Here is a 16,808-nt window from a genome sequence, read left to right on the forward strand (position 1 = left end):
GATGAACAAAGCAGCAAACGAAAGAAATTACGGGACCTGCCAATTGATCATCGAAAGAGTAACAGGCAATAATGTTACGATTTAGGGCAAAAGGTGCACAGTATTTCATATTGGAATGTAGTGAATCAGACTGTTGACAAAGTGCATATACCATGCAAAATACAACGTGTTACGAAGGCAAGATAAATTTACAGCAACGTGAAAGTTCAGAGATTGAGAAGGGTCGCAAGTAAGGGTCAGAACGGTGAATAAATTACCATGATAATATCTATCAACCAACGAGTGTTTGTGAGCTGGAACTTCTTGCTGAAGAAGTTGTTGTCAAGAGTGATCTTCAATGATGTCATACAGTCTGTTCGTATTGTTAAAAAATATAATCGGGTCAGGGAGATTCAGAAAATAAACAATTGTCTTGTCATAACTTTAATTGTCTGAGATTCACATCAATGTATCTGTATAGACCAACGATTCATATTATCCTCCATGAGCGACGTTGAGTCAACGTCGACGCTAAAGTGTATTGACTGTGGACAGTTGAAGAAATGTCTTTCCCAATCCAAACGCAAACGTTTTAAAATGTTTAAATTTTCAATAATTTCGTGTATATTTTACCTCATCACTCTTGTGCCAGAGAATATGAGAACCTTGAGGATTAGTTGAGATTTGTCACGGTCAAAGCAATGTCAGGAATGCCAGCGACATTACTCTTACACACATGAAGCGGAAATGTGTCTTTTTCTTTAGGTAAGCTTGTACTCACCTGAACATATCAGGGTGACATTGTTGTGTCCAGTGCAATCCTGGTGCGTGGTTGAAGACCGAGGGCACTTCCCCAGCTGAGTCTCATTGCCCGTACATTTAAACACCTCAGTAGCCGTGAGGACAGCACTGCCTCCAGAATGCATCGAGCTTGAAACAGACACTGCGACTCCACAATGAAGCTGTGCACAGGCCACATTGGCGGTTTTCAAATCCCATTCAAGCCCACACATTGTTTTCCAGGTGTCACCGAACTGAACCTCCAGTCTGCCAAAGCATTGGGAATTTTGAGGTACCAACCTCGGAGCTCTGTGATCTGAGATTTTTTTTAAAAAAGCGCAGAATCAGAGAAATTTATAGAAACAGCGACTTAGATTATTTTCCGATAAACATTTATATGATTAATTACAGGTCTGGCATTTCTGGAAATAAATTGTTCCTACAATCAGTTTGCTGCCCTGTCGATCTCATTCATGTTCAGCCATAACCCCGACCCTCAGCTGTTCAGACAGAAAGCAACTTTCAACCTGAGGATAAGTGACAGAAAGTGATTCTGCCAGCCAGCACAATGTCTCATCTCAGTATGCATTGGGTTGTAAATGTGATCATTCCTGCAGTGCACTTCACCCAATGTGTCTTCAAGTGGCATGACAATGGACACCTGTCGTGCCCCTTTACCGGATTGGAAACGGTAACGAGAATTCACCTCTCCCATTCGCTTCAAATATTCACGCATTATATTATGAAACCGAATGAATTGGGCGTTTTTTAATTATCATGTTAATAATATTTGGATAGTTTTCGCTCTGTTATTATATCCTTTTCTGGTTTCAGGCAGCTCCGGCTTGTGATAAAGCTCCAAAGAAATGGTAATAGATTTTTACCTGAACAGATGACACCAGCATCATTGCTGTGTGACCAGGAGCGGTGATCCCAACTCGCTGATCGACACTCCTTCAGAGCGCGCTCGGTCCCGCTGCACTCAACATTCCAGGTCACAATGGGTCCGGATCCTCGTCCAAAGTGAGCCCCGCCCGGGGCAGAGACCGCGGTCCCGCAGTCCAGCTCCCGACACACAACTGCGGCATCCGGCAGGTCCCAAAAATCATGATTGACTGTCCCCCACTGTCTCCTGTAGTGAATCTCCACTCGGCCAGCGCAAGGACTGCCCCCATTCTCAAGTCTCAGCCTCACCGTCTCTGTAAAATACCGAAATGGTAACCAAAGTGAATACTGCGGAATTGTGAAAGCTCCAATGGGAGTGATGGCATGGCAAAAAAAATGCATGCTATCGCAATGTAACTCACAATACGTATTGTGGAGGGTGAAATGCCATTTTAGAAGTGATGCTCACTCACAGAGAGCGAGGGTCAGAAAAATGTTTCCACAGAAACAATTCCTCTAAACTGGCCAAGATGAGGAGATTTTTTATTACTCATTCATGACATATGGGCGCAATAAATGGCGAGAAAAACACAACTGATCCTCCGTGCGAACATCTGAAAGTGAAACAGTACTTCCGCCTGTCACAGCCCGAAATATTGTGGGATGTATGATCATGTGAGCACAATGTCACAGCTCAATAGTGAGTGAAATGGTTTATATACATTGCTGAAAGCAGCACTGTGTGTGTAACTGAATTTTCACAGTATCCCCATGAGTTGTCTCTATCTGAGAATGGCAATGTGCGTAGGAACTGATCCTTAACACTCTGCTCCACAGCAATCCTGAAATGAGAGACCTTCAGAAGTCATGCAACCCCATTAGTTATGAACAGACAGCTGTCCAACATGAATTTTAAGGCAAGGAGATTCTTAACACAACTTTGTGCTTGAACAGAATCATCAGAATATAGAAAATCGACTCCATATAAAAGGAGCATGCAGTTACCTTTACTATCGGCCTGAGTGTCAGCAAGTCTGCCTGAAATAGAGGGATAAAAATTCAATTTAGCACGTAGAAATAAGTTAGACAAATGCGGGCAATAATTATCATTAGTTTGCCAAATAACCATATTTTACACAGAGGGTAGTAAGCGTCTGGAATAAGCTGCGAGCGGAAGTGATTTAGGCGGGTACAGTAACAACACTTAAAAGATATTCGGACAACTACATGGATAGGGATAGTTGAGAACGATATGAGTCCAGTGAAGAGAAATGGATTTGACATTTGTGGATTAACATTTGATCAGCCTGGACCAGTTTGGGACAAAGGCCCGATGTCCGTACTGTGACTCTATATGATATCTGGAAAGTTCAAATCCTCATTACATGCAATGGTGATAAAAGCAGGAAATATAATTACTGCAATTATCAAATATTGTCTGTTTTCTTCTAAATTTGACCAAATTGTTTCCACACAGAGAGACACGCTGCCAACTCTCTGACTGGTCTGCTGGTCACGCCATTGCTATCTTCCTCAACATTGTGATGATCCCTGTAAAGAGCGACAATACTCCCCAGTTACCAAAGCAAGGCACCCCCGTCCAAAGCTTTCAGCATTTTAGAAATTTGAGTCGATCAGCAATACTGAAATAAACAATGGCTAACAGTGCTTAGTCAGCAACCAACCCCCGAAAGTATATTTATTTTTTTCAGTGTTTACCATCTTTAATATACGGCTTTATTATGTTCCCTATCTACATGGCGACAGCATTACGAGATTCACTCATCAACAATATCCAGCAGGAATTATCCATTTCCCTAAATCTGGAACAGGAAGTTTTATGATGGATTGAAAAAAGAAGATCAACATGTAACTGTCCACAAACCATTCTACGGTCACAACAGAGGAAGAAGGTCATTCTGTCCAAGGGGCCGATGCTACCTCTTTGAACACACTGCTTAATGTGTTTCAATGTCTATCGTCATTGCCAACAAAGTATCACTCTCAGTATTTTTAACCCACGTTCAACTCCACTGGGGACAGGATGGTGATGAACCCGCTTTAAACTTTTTGTAAGTGTTTACTGGTTGGCGAACGTGGTGCCACTGTTTAAGAAGGGTGGTAAGGGCACGCCAGGGAACTATAGACCAGTGAGCCTGAGGCAGTGGTGGGCAAGTTGTTGGAGGGAATCCTGAGGGGCAGGATGTACATGTATTTGGAAAGGCAAGGACTGATTAGGAATAGTCAACATGGCTTTATGCGTGGGATATCATGTCTCACAAACTTGATTGAGTTTTTTGAAGAAGTAACAAAGAAGATTGATGACGGCAGAGCGGTCGATGTCATCTGTATGGACTTCATTAAGGCGTTCGACAAGGTTCTCTATGGGAGACTGTTTTAGCAAGGTTAGATCTCACGGAATACAGGGAGAACTAGCCATTTGGATACAGATCTGGCTCAAAGGTAGTAGACAGAGGGTCGTGTTGGAGGGTTGTTTTTCAGACTGGAGGCCTGTGACCAGTGGAGTGCCACAAGGATCGGTGTTGGGTCCTCTACTTTTTTTTGTCGTTTACATAAACGATTTGGATGCGAGCATAAGAGGTACAGTCAGTAAGTTTGCAGATGATACTAAAATGGGAGGTGTCGTGGACAGCGAAGAGTGTTACTTCAGCTTACAACAGACTCTTGACCAGATGGGCAAATGGGCTGAGAAGTGGCAGATGGAGTTTAATTCAGATAAAAGCGAGATGCTGCATTTTGGGAAAGCAAATCTCCGCAGGACTTATACACTTAATGGTAAGGTCCGAGGGAGTGCTGTTGAACAAAGAGAACTTGGAGTGCAGGTTGATAGGTCCTTGAAAGTGGAGTCGCAGATAGATAGGATAGTGAAGAATGCGTTTGGTTTGCTTTCCTTTACTGGTCAAGGTATTGGTACAGGAATTGGGAGGTCATGTTGCGGCTGTACAGGACATTGGTTAGGCCACTGTTGAAATATTGCGTGCAATTCTGGTCTCCTTTCTATCGTAAAGATGTTGTGAAACTTGAAAGGGTTCAGAAAAGATTTACAAGGATGTTGCCAGGGTTGGAGGGTCTGAGCTACAGGGAGAGGCTAAACAGACTGGGGCTGTTTTCCCTGGAGCGTCGGAGGCTCCAGGTGACTTTATAGACGTTTGCAAAATTATGAGGGACATGGAGAGAATAAACATGCAAAGTCTTTTCCCTGGGGTCGGGGAGTCCAGAACTAGAGGGCATAGGTTTATGGTGAGTGGGTGAAGATATAAAAGAGACCCAAGGGCAACTTTATCACACAGAGAGTGGTACATGTATGGAATGTGCTGCCAGAGCAAGTGGCGGAGGCTGGCACATCTGCAACATTTAAGAGGCATTTGGATGGCTACATGAATACGAAAGGTTTAGAGAGATATGAGCCCGGTGCTGGCAGATGGGACTAGATTGGGTTTGGATATCTGGTCGGCATGGACAGGTTGGACCGAAGGGCCTGTTTTCATGCTGTGCATCTCTATGACTCTATGACTCAACTTAGTTTGCCCTGTCATTCATTTTACTATAATATATTTTCCCCCTCTCCCAAGCTGATAGAGGCATCGAAATATATTTTCAATTTTAGTTAGGTTAAAATTTCACGCATTGTGTGGTACAGTTTGATGATTTTTAGCTTCTTGTGAAAACTTTCCCATACAATTTTTATAAATTCTATAAACCTCGAATTGCTTGTTTTCAATCTCAGAATAATATCATGTCGACTTTCAGACATCATGGGTCATCTGTTCATGTGTTAATAGATGGTCGCTCACTATGGATTTGTTCAATCCCTGCTGTACAACATCTCTCATAAACTGCATTCACCGACTTGACTGACCGTTCACCTCTTTATCATGCGTGTGCAATATCCCTACAATTCAATGTTAAATCGTTATTTTTTTAATGTAATTCGTCACAGAAAATGAACAGGACAAATCTAAAACAATGTCTTGCACGCTGGCCCAATCATCAGAAGTTTGAAGATCCTTACTCACTGGAGATTTTTGGAAAATAACAAATACATATCAGATCAGTGGCATCATTGTGAACTCTCTAACTGATGGGAGAACTGGTACAAACTAAATCTACTGAAAGACTGTTCATCGCAATTTCAGACAGATGTAACTATGGAATAATTCTGTCTGGTTTTGAAGACGTATGTCCTTTTGAACTACTTTTGCAGCATTTACTGGCTCACGTGAAATTTCTCTTGCAACATTGCAGAGGACACACCATTCAACGTGGAATGAGGTGAGAGTCAGTACAATTAGTGTTCTACATATTTCACACCTGTATGAGAACACAAGAACGACGAGCAGGCGTGGGCCATCCGGCCCATCAAGGCTGCACCACCATTCAATGAGACCATGGGCTGATCTTTCCGTGGATTCAGTTGCACTTACCCGCCGATTCTCAACAACCCATAATTCCAGTACTGTTCAATAATCCATATATCTACGTTTGATTTCATCCAACAAGATAATCTCAACTGCTTCACTGGGCAGGGAATTCCACAGATTCACAACAGAATGGCTGGAAAAGTTCCTCTTCACCTCAGTCTGAAACCTGATCCTCCTTAGTTTAAAGCTACTTTCCCAAGTTCTACTTTCACCCACTAGTGTGATGAACCTCCATCATATCTACTCCGTTCATTATTTTCTATCTTTCTGTCAGATTCGCCCCTCATTCTTCTAAATTCCAAATATAGTCCTGGTCTTCTCAAGCTGTCCTCTCCGGAATCAATGCTGTGAAGCTTCTCCGCAACCTGTCCAGTGCCAGTGCAGTATTTAGCTAACACAGATGACTGCCTACTTCAAGCTGAATCGCTGTATCAAGGAAGAAGGCAAGTTGATTTCCAGTCTGCTTCAACTACACATGAGGGACATGAATACCATTTTTTCTTTTACTGTAGCGTTTATTTAGATTTCAAAACATCTTTATTTCTCTGAAATTTTGTAATTCAATTAAGTGTCAATCGACACAGGGAATAAAAAGAAACAAAATTATTGACAGCAGCAAAAATGCAGAATACTTGACATTTCTGTATGCGAATTAAAACTGAACACATATTAATTACTAAATTTAGAAACTAAACAATGCATTCACCTCTCGGTTGATATGACTTCAATCATTCATTTTTCTTCACATAAAGGATCAATTAGATTTTATGGTCTACCCAAGTAGTAGAATTATGTCGCAAATAAAGAATTCAATTCTTAGTAAAATAGAAAACATTGAGTTGAACATGGGTGCCTGGGAGTGACCCTTGTGTTTCTTCTTGACTAATATTGAGTTTATAAAAGAGCAGTAGTGGATTGAAAAGTCAGCTATTCATTACTTCGGCACGAGGTGAATATTAAAGTGGTTTTGTGCAACTTGCAATTTCATATTTCATGCACTTCCCTAATTAAAGTCATAGAGTCATAGAGATGTACAGCATGGAAAAAGACCCTTCGGTCCAACCTGTCCATGCTGACCAGATATCCCAACCCAATCTAGTCCCACCTGCCAGCACCCGGTCCATATCCCTCCAAACCTTTCCTACGAATATACCCATCCAAATGCCTCTTAAATGTTGCAATTGTACCAGGCTCCACCACTTCCTCTGGCAGCTCATTCCATACTCTTACCACCTTCTACGTGAAAAAGTTACCCCTTAGGTCCCTTTTACATTTTTCCCCTCTCACCCTCAACCTATGCCCTCCAGTTCTGGACTCCCCCACCCCAGGGAAAAGACTTTGCATATTTACCCTATCCATGCCACTCATAATTTTATTAACCTCTATAACATCACCCCATAGCCTCCATTGCTCCAGGGAAAACAGCCCTAGCCTGTTCAGTCTCTTCCTATAGCTCAAATCCTCCAACCCTTGTATTCCATGAGATATAACCTTGCTAATCAGTCTTCCATGGGGAACCTTGTCAAACGCCTTATTGAAGTCCATATAGGTCACATCTACTGCTCTGCTCTCATCAATCTTCTTTGTTACTTCCTCAAAAAACTCAATAAAGTTTGTGAGATATGATTTCTCACACACAAAGCCATGTCGACTATCCCTAATCAGTCCTTGTCTTTCCAAATACATGTGAATCCTGCCCCTCAGGATTCCCTCCAGTAACTTGCTCAATACTGAGGTCAGGCTCACTGGTCTATAGTTCACTGGCATCTTTACCGCCCTTCTTAAACAGTGGCACCACGTTTGGCAACCTCCAGTCTTTCGGTACCTCACCTGTTCAACAAAGATCGACAAAACATAATGATGGAGCCGTTCACCATCTCATGCTCTATAATCTGATCCAAGAATGTTGTTACTTCTAGATAAATTAATATGAGATTAAGCTATCCAATTTGTCTCACTGTTTCACAAATTGAAAAGTTTCAAAGCACGAGATGAGACAAAATAGTGTACAAGTAATGCAGAACCAGAGTAAATTTACTTCTCGTTCAAATTTATTGTCTCATCTTAGTAGCCACTAAGACTGTTGATCTCGAAGTTACACAAACTAAACTCAGAAACCTTTCTTTCAATAGTTCTGAGCAACCTCCATTTCTATGGGAATTTATTCTTGCATCAGTCCCCAATCGGGTCTCCTTCCAACTGAACCCGAAATGCTTTTTCTTAAATTATATGAAACAACGTCAGGTTACTATCTCTGGTCGTCAAATTCACAACGTAAACAATTTTACAAATTAAGCCAAAATAATTGAGACACCGGGCTGATTGTAGAAAAGAAAAGTGCACATGGAAAATCTGAAACAACTGTGGAGAATGCTGGTGAACCCCAACACATGCGGAGAGAGGAACAGTGTTAAAATTGCCACTCTGTTGGGACTCCTTATTTTCTATCCTTCTGCTCTGAGTGATCGTATCAGACTCGAAATATTTCTGTGTTTCACTCTTCATTGATGTTGACATATCTCCTGATTTCATCCAACATTTTTGAAGTTTCTTTGAGCTATCAGGCGGTTATGCGTACTCCACAAAATTCATGTTAATAAATATATATTCAACCCCCTTTGTTCATATATCAGCTTATAAAATAATTTTGAAAGTGAAATCTAGTCTTTGAGCAACTTGAGCTGTGTTGATGTGCATGTCTTTTTTTTATCTTCTGCCATATATCTTAGGACAAAACAGACAGCAACTAAACTTTAAAGGAAATAGTACCAGTTTAGTCTTCTGGATATAAAATGCAATTCACTCTCAGGGTCACTGTACCCGTGATTTGGGTGTAAATGGATTGACGAAATGCAGTACATAAATAGACTCGAGGCACACCAGTTACTCGAACCCATTATTTCGATCTCGGGAGCCTGATTTAACCGGTGTGATATGTTTTATGAAAATAATCCACAAAATTCGAATTCAAGCACTTAATTCATTAATGTACATGGAAATACGTCCATGGGAAGAATGAAAAAGAAGGCTTCAATACCTTGGTTAATTCATGTCACTGGATAAATAGGAGTAAATTTTCCAGAGATTGAGAAACCCAATTTACCACAAAGCAATATATTTTTGTGTACATGAACTCTCTTAACATACTACGCCATAGCATAGACAGAATCTTTTAAAGCTAGACTTTCTACGGAGTGGAAACAGGACAAATGGCCCAACAAGTCTATGCTGACCCTCCGAAGAGCAACCAACCCAGACCCATTTCCCTCTGACTAATGCACCTAACGCAGTGTGGACAACTTGGCATGGTCTGCACATCTTTGGACTGTGGGAGGAAACCGGAGCACCTGGAGGAGAGCCACACATACACAGGGACAATGTGTAAACACCACACAGTCAGTCGCCCGAGGCTGGAATCAACTGAGCTGACATGCTGCTCCATATAATAATCTGAAGCAGGATGCCCATCCTTTCACTACAAGTGGAGAACAGGTGCCAGATTTTCAGCATTATTCACTTTCTGAAGAGTAATAACTGTGAGCAACATACAAACCAGCGCGCTTAACAGACATTCGCTGCTTACATTGCTGCATTAACTGCAACATATTTTCACAAGCTGGAAGGCACTTCGCACAAAGCAATCGTCTTCATTTACACACCGCCCATTATCTGAACAACTTGAAGCATTCGCCACCAAGATTCAGCCACAGAAGTTGCGCCATCAATGTTAACGGCAACAACTCAGCTAAACACCTTCACACAACCGAACAAAACTGCACCCGCACCAGCTAACAAGGTGCACAGAAAATTAAAAGTACAGGCACTTTCAATTTCCCATCCTGATTGGAATGGCGTCGTTGTTCCTTCACTGATACTTGATCATGATTCTGTAATTCTCTCCTCACATATGATGATGAACCGAGCCTCAACTAATGCAGTGGACCATGAGTTCAGGTCACCGCCGCCTGGTTGGATTTTATGTAACATTTACCAAACCAGACATTCCCACAGTTTTGAATTTAAAAAAAAAGTGTCGTGAAATAAATATCCTAATAATGATTTCCACCTCTCCCATTTGTCACTAAGAATAAAGTTGGAAAAGGATTTATTTTGGATATTTCATTTTTGAAAGGATTGCGTGATGAAAATCGTAGTGTAAAACAATATCGAGGTAAACATATTAATTCCACATCAAATAGTGGAATAAATCTCGAATGCAGCGAACGTGAATTAAGTAACATATGTAAAAATCACAACGCCAGGTTATAATCGAGCCAGTTTATTTGGAAGCACTAGCTTGTGGAGTGCCGCTCCTCTATCAGCACAACGACATGGTGAAGGAGCAGCGCTCTGAAGGGTAGTGCTTCTAAATAAACCCCGTTGGACTCTAACATGATGTTGTGTGATTTTTAACTTTGTCCACCCCAAACCAACACTGGCACCTCCACATTAAAGTCACCTAGTTCTATGAATAATATCACAAAACGGTCACACAGGCCACAGGTATAATCTGAGAGTATAATCCATTTGTGTGTGAGTTCAATCAATGGTGACATTGACTGGTGTTTTACTGACACCATGTTCACTGTTAGCCCAGAATCCGGTGCATCCAAATGTAACAGACAACCGTTACAGCTGGTCAGAATTTCTTTAGAAGATTGAAAATTGCTTTCTTCTTGGCTTTCCTTCAGTGATAACACCGTCAGCAAAACAAAAATTCAAACCAAGATAAGACGCCTAATCTGCCTCCATATTCCTATTCACATCATGTCTAAAAGTAAGTCTGGCACAACTCTCATCAGAGAATAGGAGATATGTTTAAAGTGAGTTCAAATTTTCGAAGAGTAAACTCTGCCAACAAAATGATATTACTGTCAGCCCTGCCTCAATTTGCAGCTCTCTTGCCCCGACACAGAAAGGTAATTGTTTAAACCCGATTCCACCGGTTTGAGCATAAAGTCAGCGCTGAAGGAGCAGTTTGGTTCACAGGTCAGTTGGTGCACGTACCTTAGCGTCCTCGATTCTCTGTGGGAAAAGGAGAGGGCCGATCCTGTCGGGTTGCTCACTCAGCAGATTGTCCTAGTCATTTGGCAGAATGCTTCACCATTAGAACGTTCTAACAAGCACGAAGACATCACTTGGGAAGGGCACAAACTGCCAGAACTCTCATGTACACCTAGCTAGTGTGCGGCTACCCACACTGCTCTCTCAGTGAATGCGGGGTTTGGAAGGGTGGCGGGGACACGGGTAGGGACTTAAAACATATCCTACTGGAATGGTCCTTTGCAAAAGATGTCTGGCGAAAGATGTAGTACTTTCTGTCGAGTCTCTTCACAAGCAGCTCTTTGACTCAGGACACAGTGGTCTACGGTCTGTTCCCCAAGACACACCCCGACACTGAAACAAACAACTGCACCTGGAAGAGCACCAAATCGCTGAAAAATGCACGTTTGTTGGCATTAAACTCTTTGGTATTCCAGGGCAAGTATTTGACCCCGAATGAGGGTTGCACAGTGGCACATTCCAAGGACCAGGACTAAGTGTTGAGGGATGTATAAAAGGTTGGGGCAGCTGTCACTAAGGCAGTGGAGAAAGACCACTGTCTTAGGTCTTGCTGCAGAAGGTATATGGGGGTCCGTTCAGTTACCAGACCCCCCTAATGTCTCAAGTATATATAGTTACAATCTTATCCATGTAAGACATGCCTTTAGAGTGTTGCTGTAGAGAGACAAATTCCAGTGTTTGTTTGTCCTTCATACAGGATTGTACAGAAGTAAGAGAAAGTGAGGATTGTAGATGCTGGAGATCAAAGTCAAAAAGGGTGGTGGTGGAAAAGCACAACTGGCCGGGCAGAACCCGAGGAGCTAGAGAGTCGACGTTTGAAGCATAAGATCTTTATCCTGATGAAGATTTTATGCTCGCAACGTCGAACCTCCTGTCCCTCGTATGCTGCCTTACCAGATCTGCTTTTCCAGCACCACACTTTTTAACTGCGGTACAGTAGTGACCTGTTTCAATGACTACCTATGTATGTAAAGGTATTTTATACATACAGTTTTTATTTGGAGAGAGAAAAGAAGCATCTTTGTGTAAAAATGTTTACAGTAATTTGACGGAATTTTTTCAACAACTTTCCCAGTCCAGGAAGAAGAGCTTTTGATATTGGCCTGGCCAGTGCCAATCATTCGACCAAATTCAGTGAATAACAAAACTGGCGAACAAAGGAACTGTGCATGTTGGAAATCAGAAACAAAGGAGAAATTGCTGGAAATACTTCGCGGATCTGGCAATATTTGCAGACAGAAAGCAGCGTGAATGTTTCGCTTTGGTTATTTGAAGATAACCAGTTAACTGTGCTCTTTATTAGAGCGACAATTCTAACAGATTTCATGGAATAAATTGCCTGCCAAGTTTCCAAAATTACAGAACTGTCTGAACAATAAAATATAACAAATTAGCGCACAGCGCCTTTGTTCCACTGAGGATGCGAACGGCTAACTGCGCCCTTTGTCACAGCAATGTTTCTTACACTTTCCTCGGAGGAACTTGCCTGTCACGTTTCCTAAATTGCAGAACTGTCTCAACAACAAAATGTACCAAATTGGCCCAGAGTTCCTTTGTTTCACTGACATTGTCAACGGCGCTATATAAATGCATCAGTATCCAGAAAGTTTTGGAATATAAAAAGACGAAATACTAACGAAAATCAGTGGCACATCAAGCTCCTAGAAATACAAAGATATTCAGTTTCTATTTTACACTCTCCCAAATATTGACGAATAAATTAGGTAGATATTGTTCAGCAGGTTTCCCGACCACACATACTGTTAAAGCAGCGAAGGGCACTGTTTCCAAACACACCCGAATTGTCTGAGTAGGTTTTCAACTCTGTGATCTGTACGGAAACTACGAATAAGTGCAAGGATTGGGGGTGAATGGGGGTTGTGGTTGGGGAGCTCTGAAGCATCAGAATCAGTTCCATAAAAAGTCAGAAAATAATGAAGACAAAATAAATTTCATTCCTTATCATGCCACTATTTCATCTCGCATAGACTGATCATTATATTTTTGCCACATGTATGTTACCAATCATTGACCTATAAATGGTTGAGAAAATGTATTCAAGAGACCATAACTCACAGTTCAATAGCTGCAGAAGAAGTAAGTTCACGAGGTTTACAAACATCGTCCCAGCTGGTGGTTCCAGATCAAATCTGAACGTTAGCTGAATGCTGATCACAGATACTGAGCAGCAGTTAACATATCAAGTAACTCCTCGATTTCTGTAACAGTTAGTTCCTTCACCACGACTTATCCAGGGGCTCGTGTTTCTTTCCATCAACCAATAGATTTTGATGTGAGCAGACTATTGAGTAAACTCTGTCTTCTCCACCAATGAGAAATGCTGTGACCATTAATGGATACAATGAAACCGGGTTCCAAACGCTAGTTCATCTTAACAGATCAATGACGCTTCAGATTTGACTTGGAAGCGAGTCCCCACGCCGGAATCCATATCACAGAATCACACCACCACAGGAGGTTGTTGGTCTCAGAATCTTTGAATATACTCTGCAACTCAGCATCTCCACGAGCAGCTGGAGAAAGAGCTCAATTTCCATTTCGTCACTTTCCACTCTTCAGGACTAAAAATGGAGACTAACACCTTCAGAGCTGAACCTCTACCCTTCCTTTACATTACAAGTAACCCCTTTCCTCCCTTATATATTCCTGTCCTGTCGACATTGGTCTCAGCACAGCAGACCCACATTAATCTCATTCCTCCAATCCTTAGCACCTATTCTGAGTCATAATTCTGTCTATTACTATAACTATCAGTCCGTTGTTTATCCTCTGAGCACACAGACCACCTGTTTCAGTCTCTTCTCCTCCCCCGTCTGTGCACAGTATTAAAAACTGTCATTATCCAGAATAATCACATTTGATTCAAAATATTAACTCGCTTTGTGTGTCCACACACGCTGCTCAACTTGTTGTTTTCTTCAAATGTTGGTCTTGTTTGTTTATAAAATCAGCTTTCCGTTATTCTAAAAGTGTTAAGCATTGAATTAACTTTTAGAAAGACTTTAAAAAGTCCCCAAAAACCTTATCTTATTTTTACTACAGTTCGTAATTTCTATGTCTCTTCTGCAAACTTGTTCCCTCGTCTCCATCACTATACTTTCTAATATTTTACTCATCAGGATCATTCGGTAGAATTTGTCCAACCCAGTTGCGAGAGGAAATAATTGTTTTCTTTTCCTCATCCTATGCAAAATCTGCTCAAATTTCAAATCATGTTGATTTCCCTCCTTGGATGGTCAGCTCTTATGGGACGGAAACAGTGCAATACAACAATTATTCAAATTATTCAAGTTTGACAAATATCAAATTTCCTCTTGATATGCCTCATCTTTCAAACTTGAAGGGCCTGACATCATGGCAACTGTGACTGTACATGTAGAGCGGAGAACGTAGAATATCGAACATTACAGCGCAATACAGGCCGTTTTGGCCCTCAATGTTGCGCCAACTTGTGGAATCAATCCGAAGCCGACCTGTGGAATTAATCTATCCTACAGGAGTCCATTTTCATCCATACGTCCGTCTCGTGACCATTAAAATGCACTTAAAGTTGGCTGGTCTGCTACAGTTACAGGCAGTGAATTCCACGCCACTCCGACTCTCTGAGTAGACTAAGTTATACAAGAATGGAACAAGTTTGTCACTTCATCAGAGAAAGTGAGGACTGTAGATTGTGGAGATCAGAGTCGAACAGTGTGGCGCTGGAATAGCACAGGAGGTCAGACAGCAAGCGAGGAGCAGAAGAATCGACGTTTCAGACTGAAGGCTTTCATTGAGAATGAATCGTGGAGACTGGTAAACTGCATTTTTTGCCACTAACTGAGATGGCAATAGATTTAGTACAGGTTTTGGCTTGTCACAATGCAAAAGTTTCCAGATTCTGAAACAGAAACAAGTCTGGAAGAATAGGGATGGAAAATATGAACTGTCTGTTCTAAATTCGAGGAAGGGAGAAACAGGGATGAACAGGCTGTCCGGTTAATTGCAATATTCTGAACAAGGTAGCGTCCACCATAAACAATGTGATAACAAGCATCAATTGGGGCAGACAAAATTGAAATTAATTATGGAAGAGAAGTCGTGGTTTGAGAATTCCACAATATTTTGATGAGGGAACTTTTATATTGAATATGGGAGAATCTGTCCATGTGATATCGACGGCTCATTGAACACTTTTGATAAAATCTAGCGCAAGAGGTTGGTGTACAGAACTGGAACCTGCGCTATGATATGTGACATACAGGTCAGGACAGAGAACTGTCTCACTGATAGAAAAAGTTGTGCATTTTCAGTGGGAAGGAGGTGATAAACGGAGTGTATGGGAAATCGAAGGTGGGGCATTAGCTATCTACAGCGCACTTCAACGATTTTGGATGAGGGGATCAAATGTGACTTTGCGAGGTTTGCTGATCAGAACCTTACAAACAGGCTTCAAGGCCTTCTGGACAAGTTGAGTCAAAGAGAAAATGCGTGAAAGATGCCGTCTAACTCGGATCAGTGTAAGGTTAACGACATTGGACAGAAAACAGGAGAGAATAGAACACCAGAGAGTAAAATAAATATTTAAAGGTATGTTAGTGATAATGAACAAAGAGAAACGGATGACCCGGTACCCCATTAACTGAAAACAAGGAAACAATTCCGAGACTAAAAGGTAAGTGCGAATTTGACCTTCTTTGAAAAACGGGTTCAGTCCAAGAATAAAGGTTTTTTTTAGAAAAAAATGCTTCTACAGAACATTGCAGAGACCGTTGAAGTATTATGTGCCGTTTTGATCGCCTTGCCTAAGATACAGGGCTTTGCATTGGAATAGTTGCAGTGAAATCTACCAGACTGATATCGAGCATAGCAGATGTGTCCTGGAAGGAAACATTGTATTCATTGTGTCCACAATCATTGGTGAGGATCTCATTGAAACGCAAATACTTCTCACGGCCTTGACATGCAGGATGCAGGTTTGATGTTCGTCTGGCTTATGGTATCGAGAAAAATGGGTCATGGTCTTGAGATACAGGTTTGCCATTTCATAGGGTTGCACAGAGATTTTGGCACTCAGGGAATTGTGAGTGGAATTCTCGACAAGATTGGGATGTCATTGGGTACATTCAAGAAAGATGCATCAGTTTCCTACCAGCGTGAAAACTGTGGAAGCTAAATGTAGAAGGTAAAATTAGAACATACAGCGCAGAACAGGCCCTTCGGCCCTCGATGTTGCGCCGACCTGTGAAGTATTCTCAGTTCGTCCCCCTACACTATCCCAAAATCATCCATGTGCTCGTCTATGGACTGTTTAAATCTTCCTAATGTGGCTGAGTTGACTTCATTAGCAGGTAGGGCATTCCAAGCCCTTACCTCTCTCTGTGGAAAGAACCTGCCACTGACATCTGTCTTAAATCTATCACCCCTCAATTTGTAGTTATGCCTTCTCCTACAAGTTGACGAAATCATCCTAGGAAACGTATTTCACTGCCTGCCCTGTCTTAACCTCTGATCATCTTGTATGTCTCTGTCAAATCCCCACTTAGCCTTTTTTCCAATGAGAACACAAATTTATCGGTCTGCATTCGTATGAGAGAGAGAGAGAGAGAGGGGGGGGGGCGATAGAGACAGAGACAGAGAGAGAGAGAAAGAGAGAGG

At 41.7% G+C, this 16,808-nt stretch overlaps 2 protein-coding genes across 2 annotated transcripts in view; both read right to left on the reverse strand.

The window, feature by feature from the left end:
- Positions 1–2,046, reverse strand: part of LOC122546081 (scavenger receptor cysteine-rich type 1 protein M130-like) — a 29,051-nt gene extending 27,005 nt beyond the window's left edge. The window contains exons 1-2 of the mRNA XM_087975377.1: positions 1,644–2,046; positions 761–1,075 (exon numbers count right to left, since the gene is read on the reverse strand). Coding sequence (XP_087831503.1) covers positions 761–1,075; positions 1,644–2,046 — 718 coding nt within the window. The remainder of the gene's footprint in view (positions 1–760; positions 1,076–1,643) is intronic.
- A 13,909-nt stretch (positions 2,047–15,955) lies between these two features.
- The window catches only part of LOC148144524 (scavenger receptor cysteine-rich type 1 protein M130-like), a 43,621-nt gene continuing 42,768 nt past the window's right edge, over positions 15,956–16,808 (reverse strand). The window contains exon 17 of the mRNA XM_087975378.1: positions 15,956–16,143. Coding sequence (XP_087831504.1) covers positions 15,956–16,143 — 188 coding nt within the window. The remainder of the gene's footprint in view (positions 16,144–16,808) is intronic.

Source organism: Chiloscyllium plagiosum, unplaced genomic scaffold (assembly GCF_037043375.1).
Source record: "Chiloscyllium plagiosum isolate Xiang-an unplaced genomic scaffold, Cpla_swu_hap1 HiC_scaffold_27, whole genome shotgun sequence".
NCBI lineage: Eukaryota > Metazoa > Chordata > Chondrichthyes > Orectolobiformes > Hemiscylliidae > Chiloscyllium > Chiloscyllium plagiosum.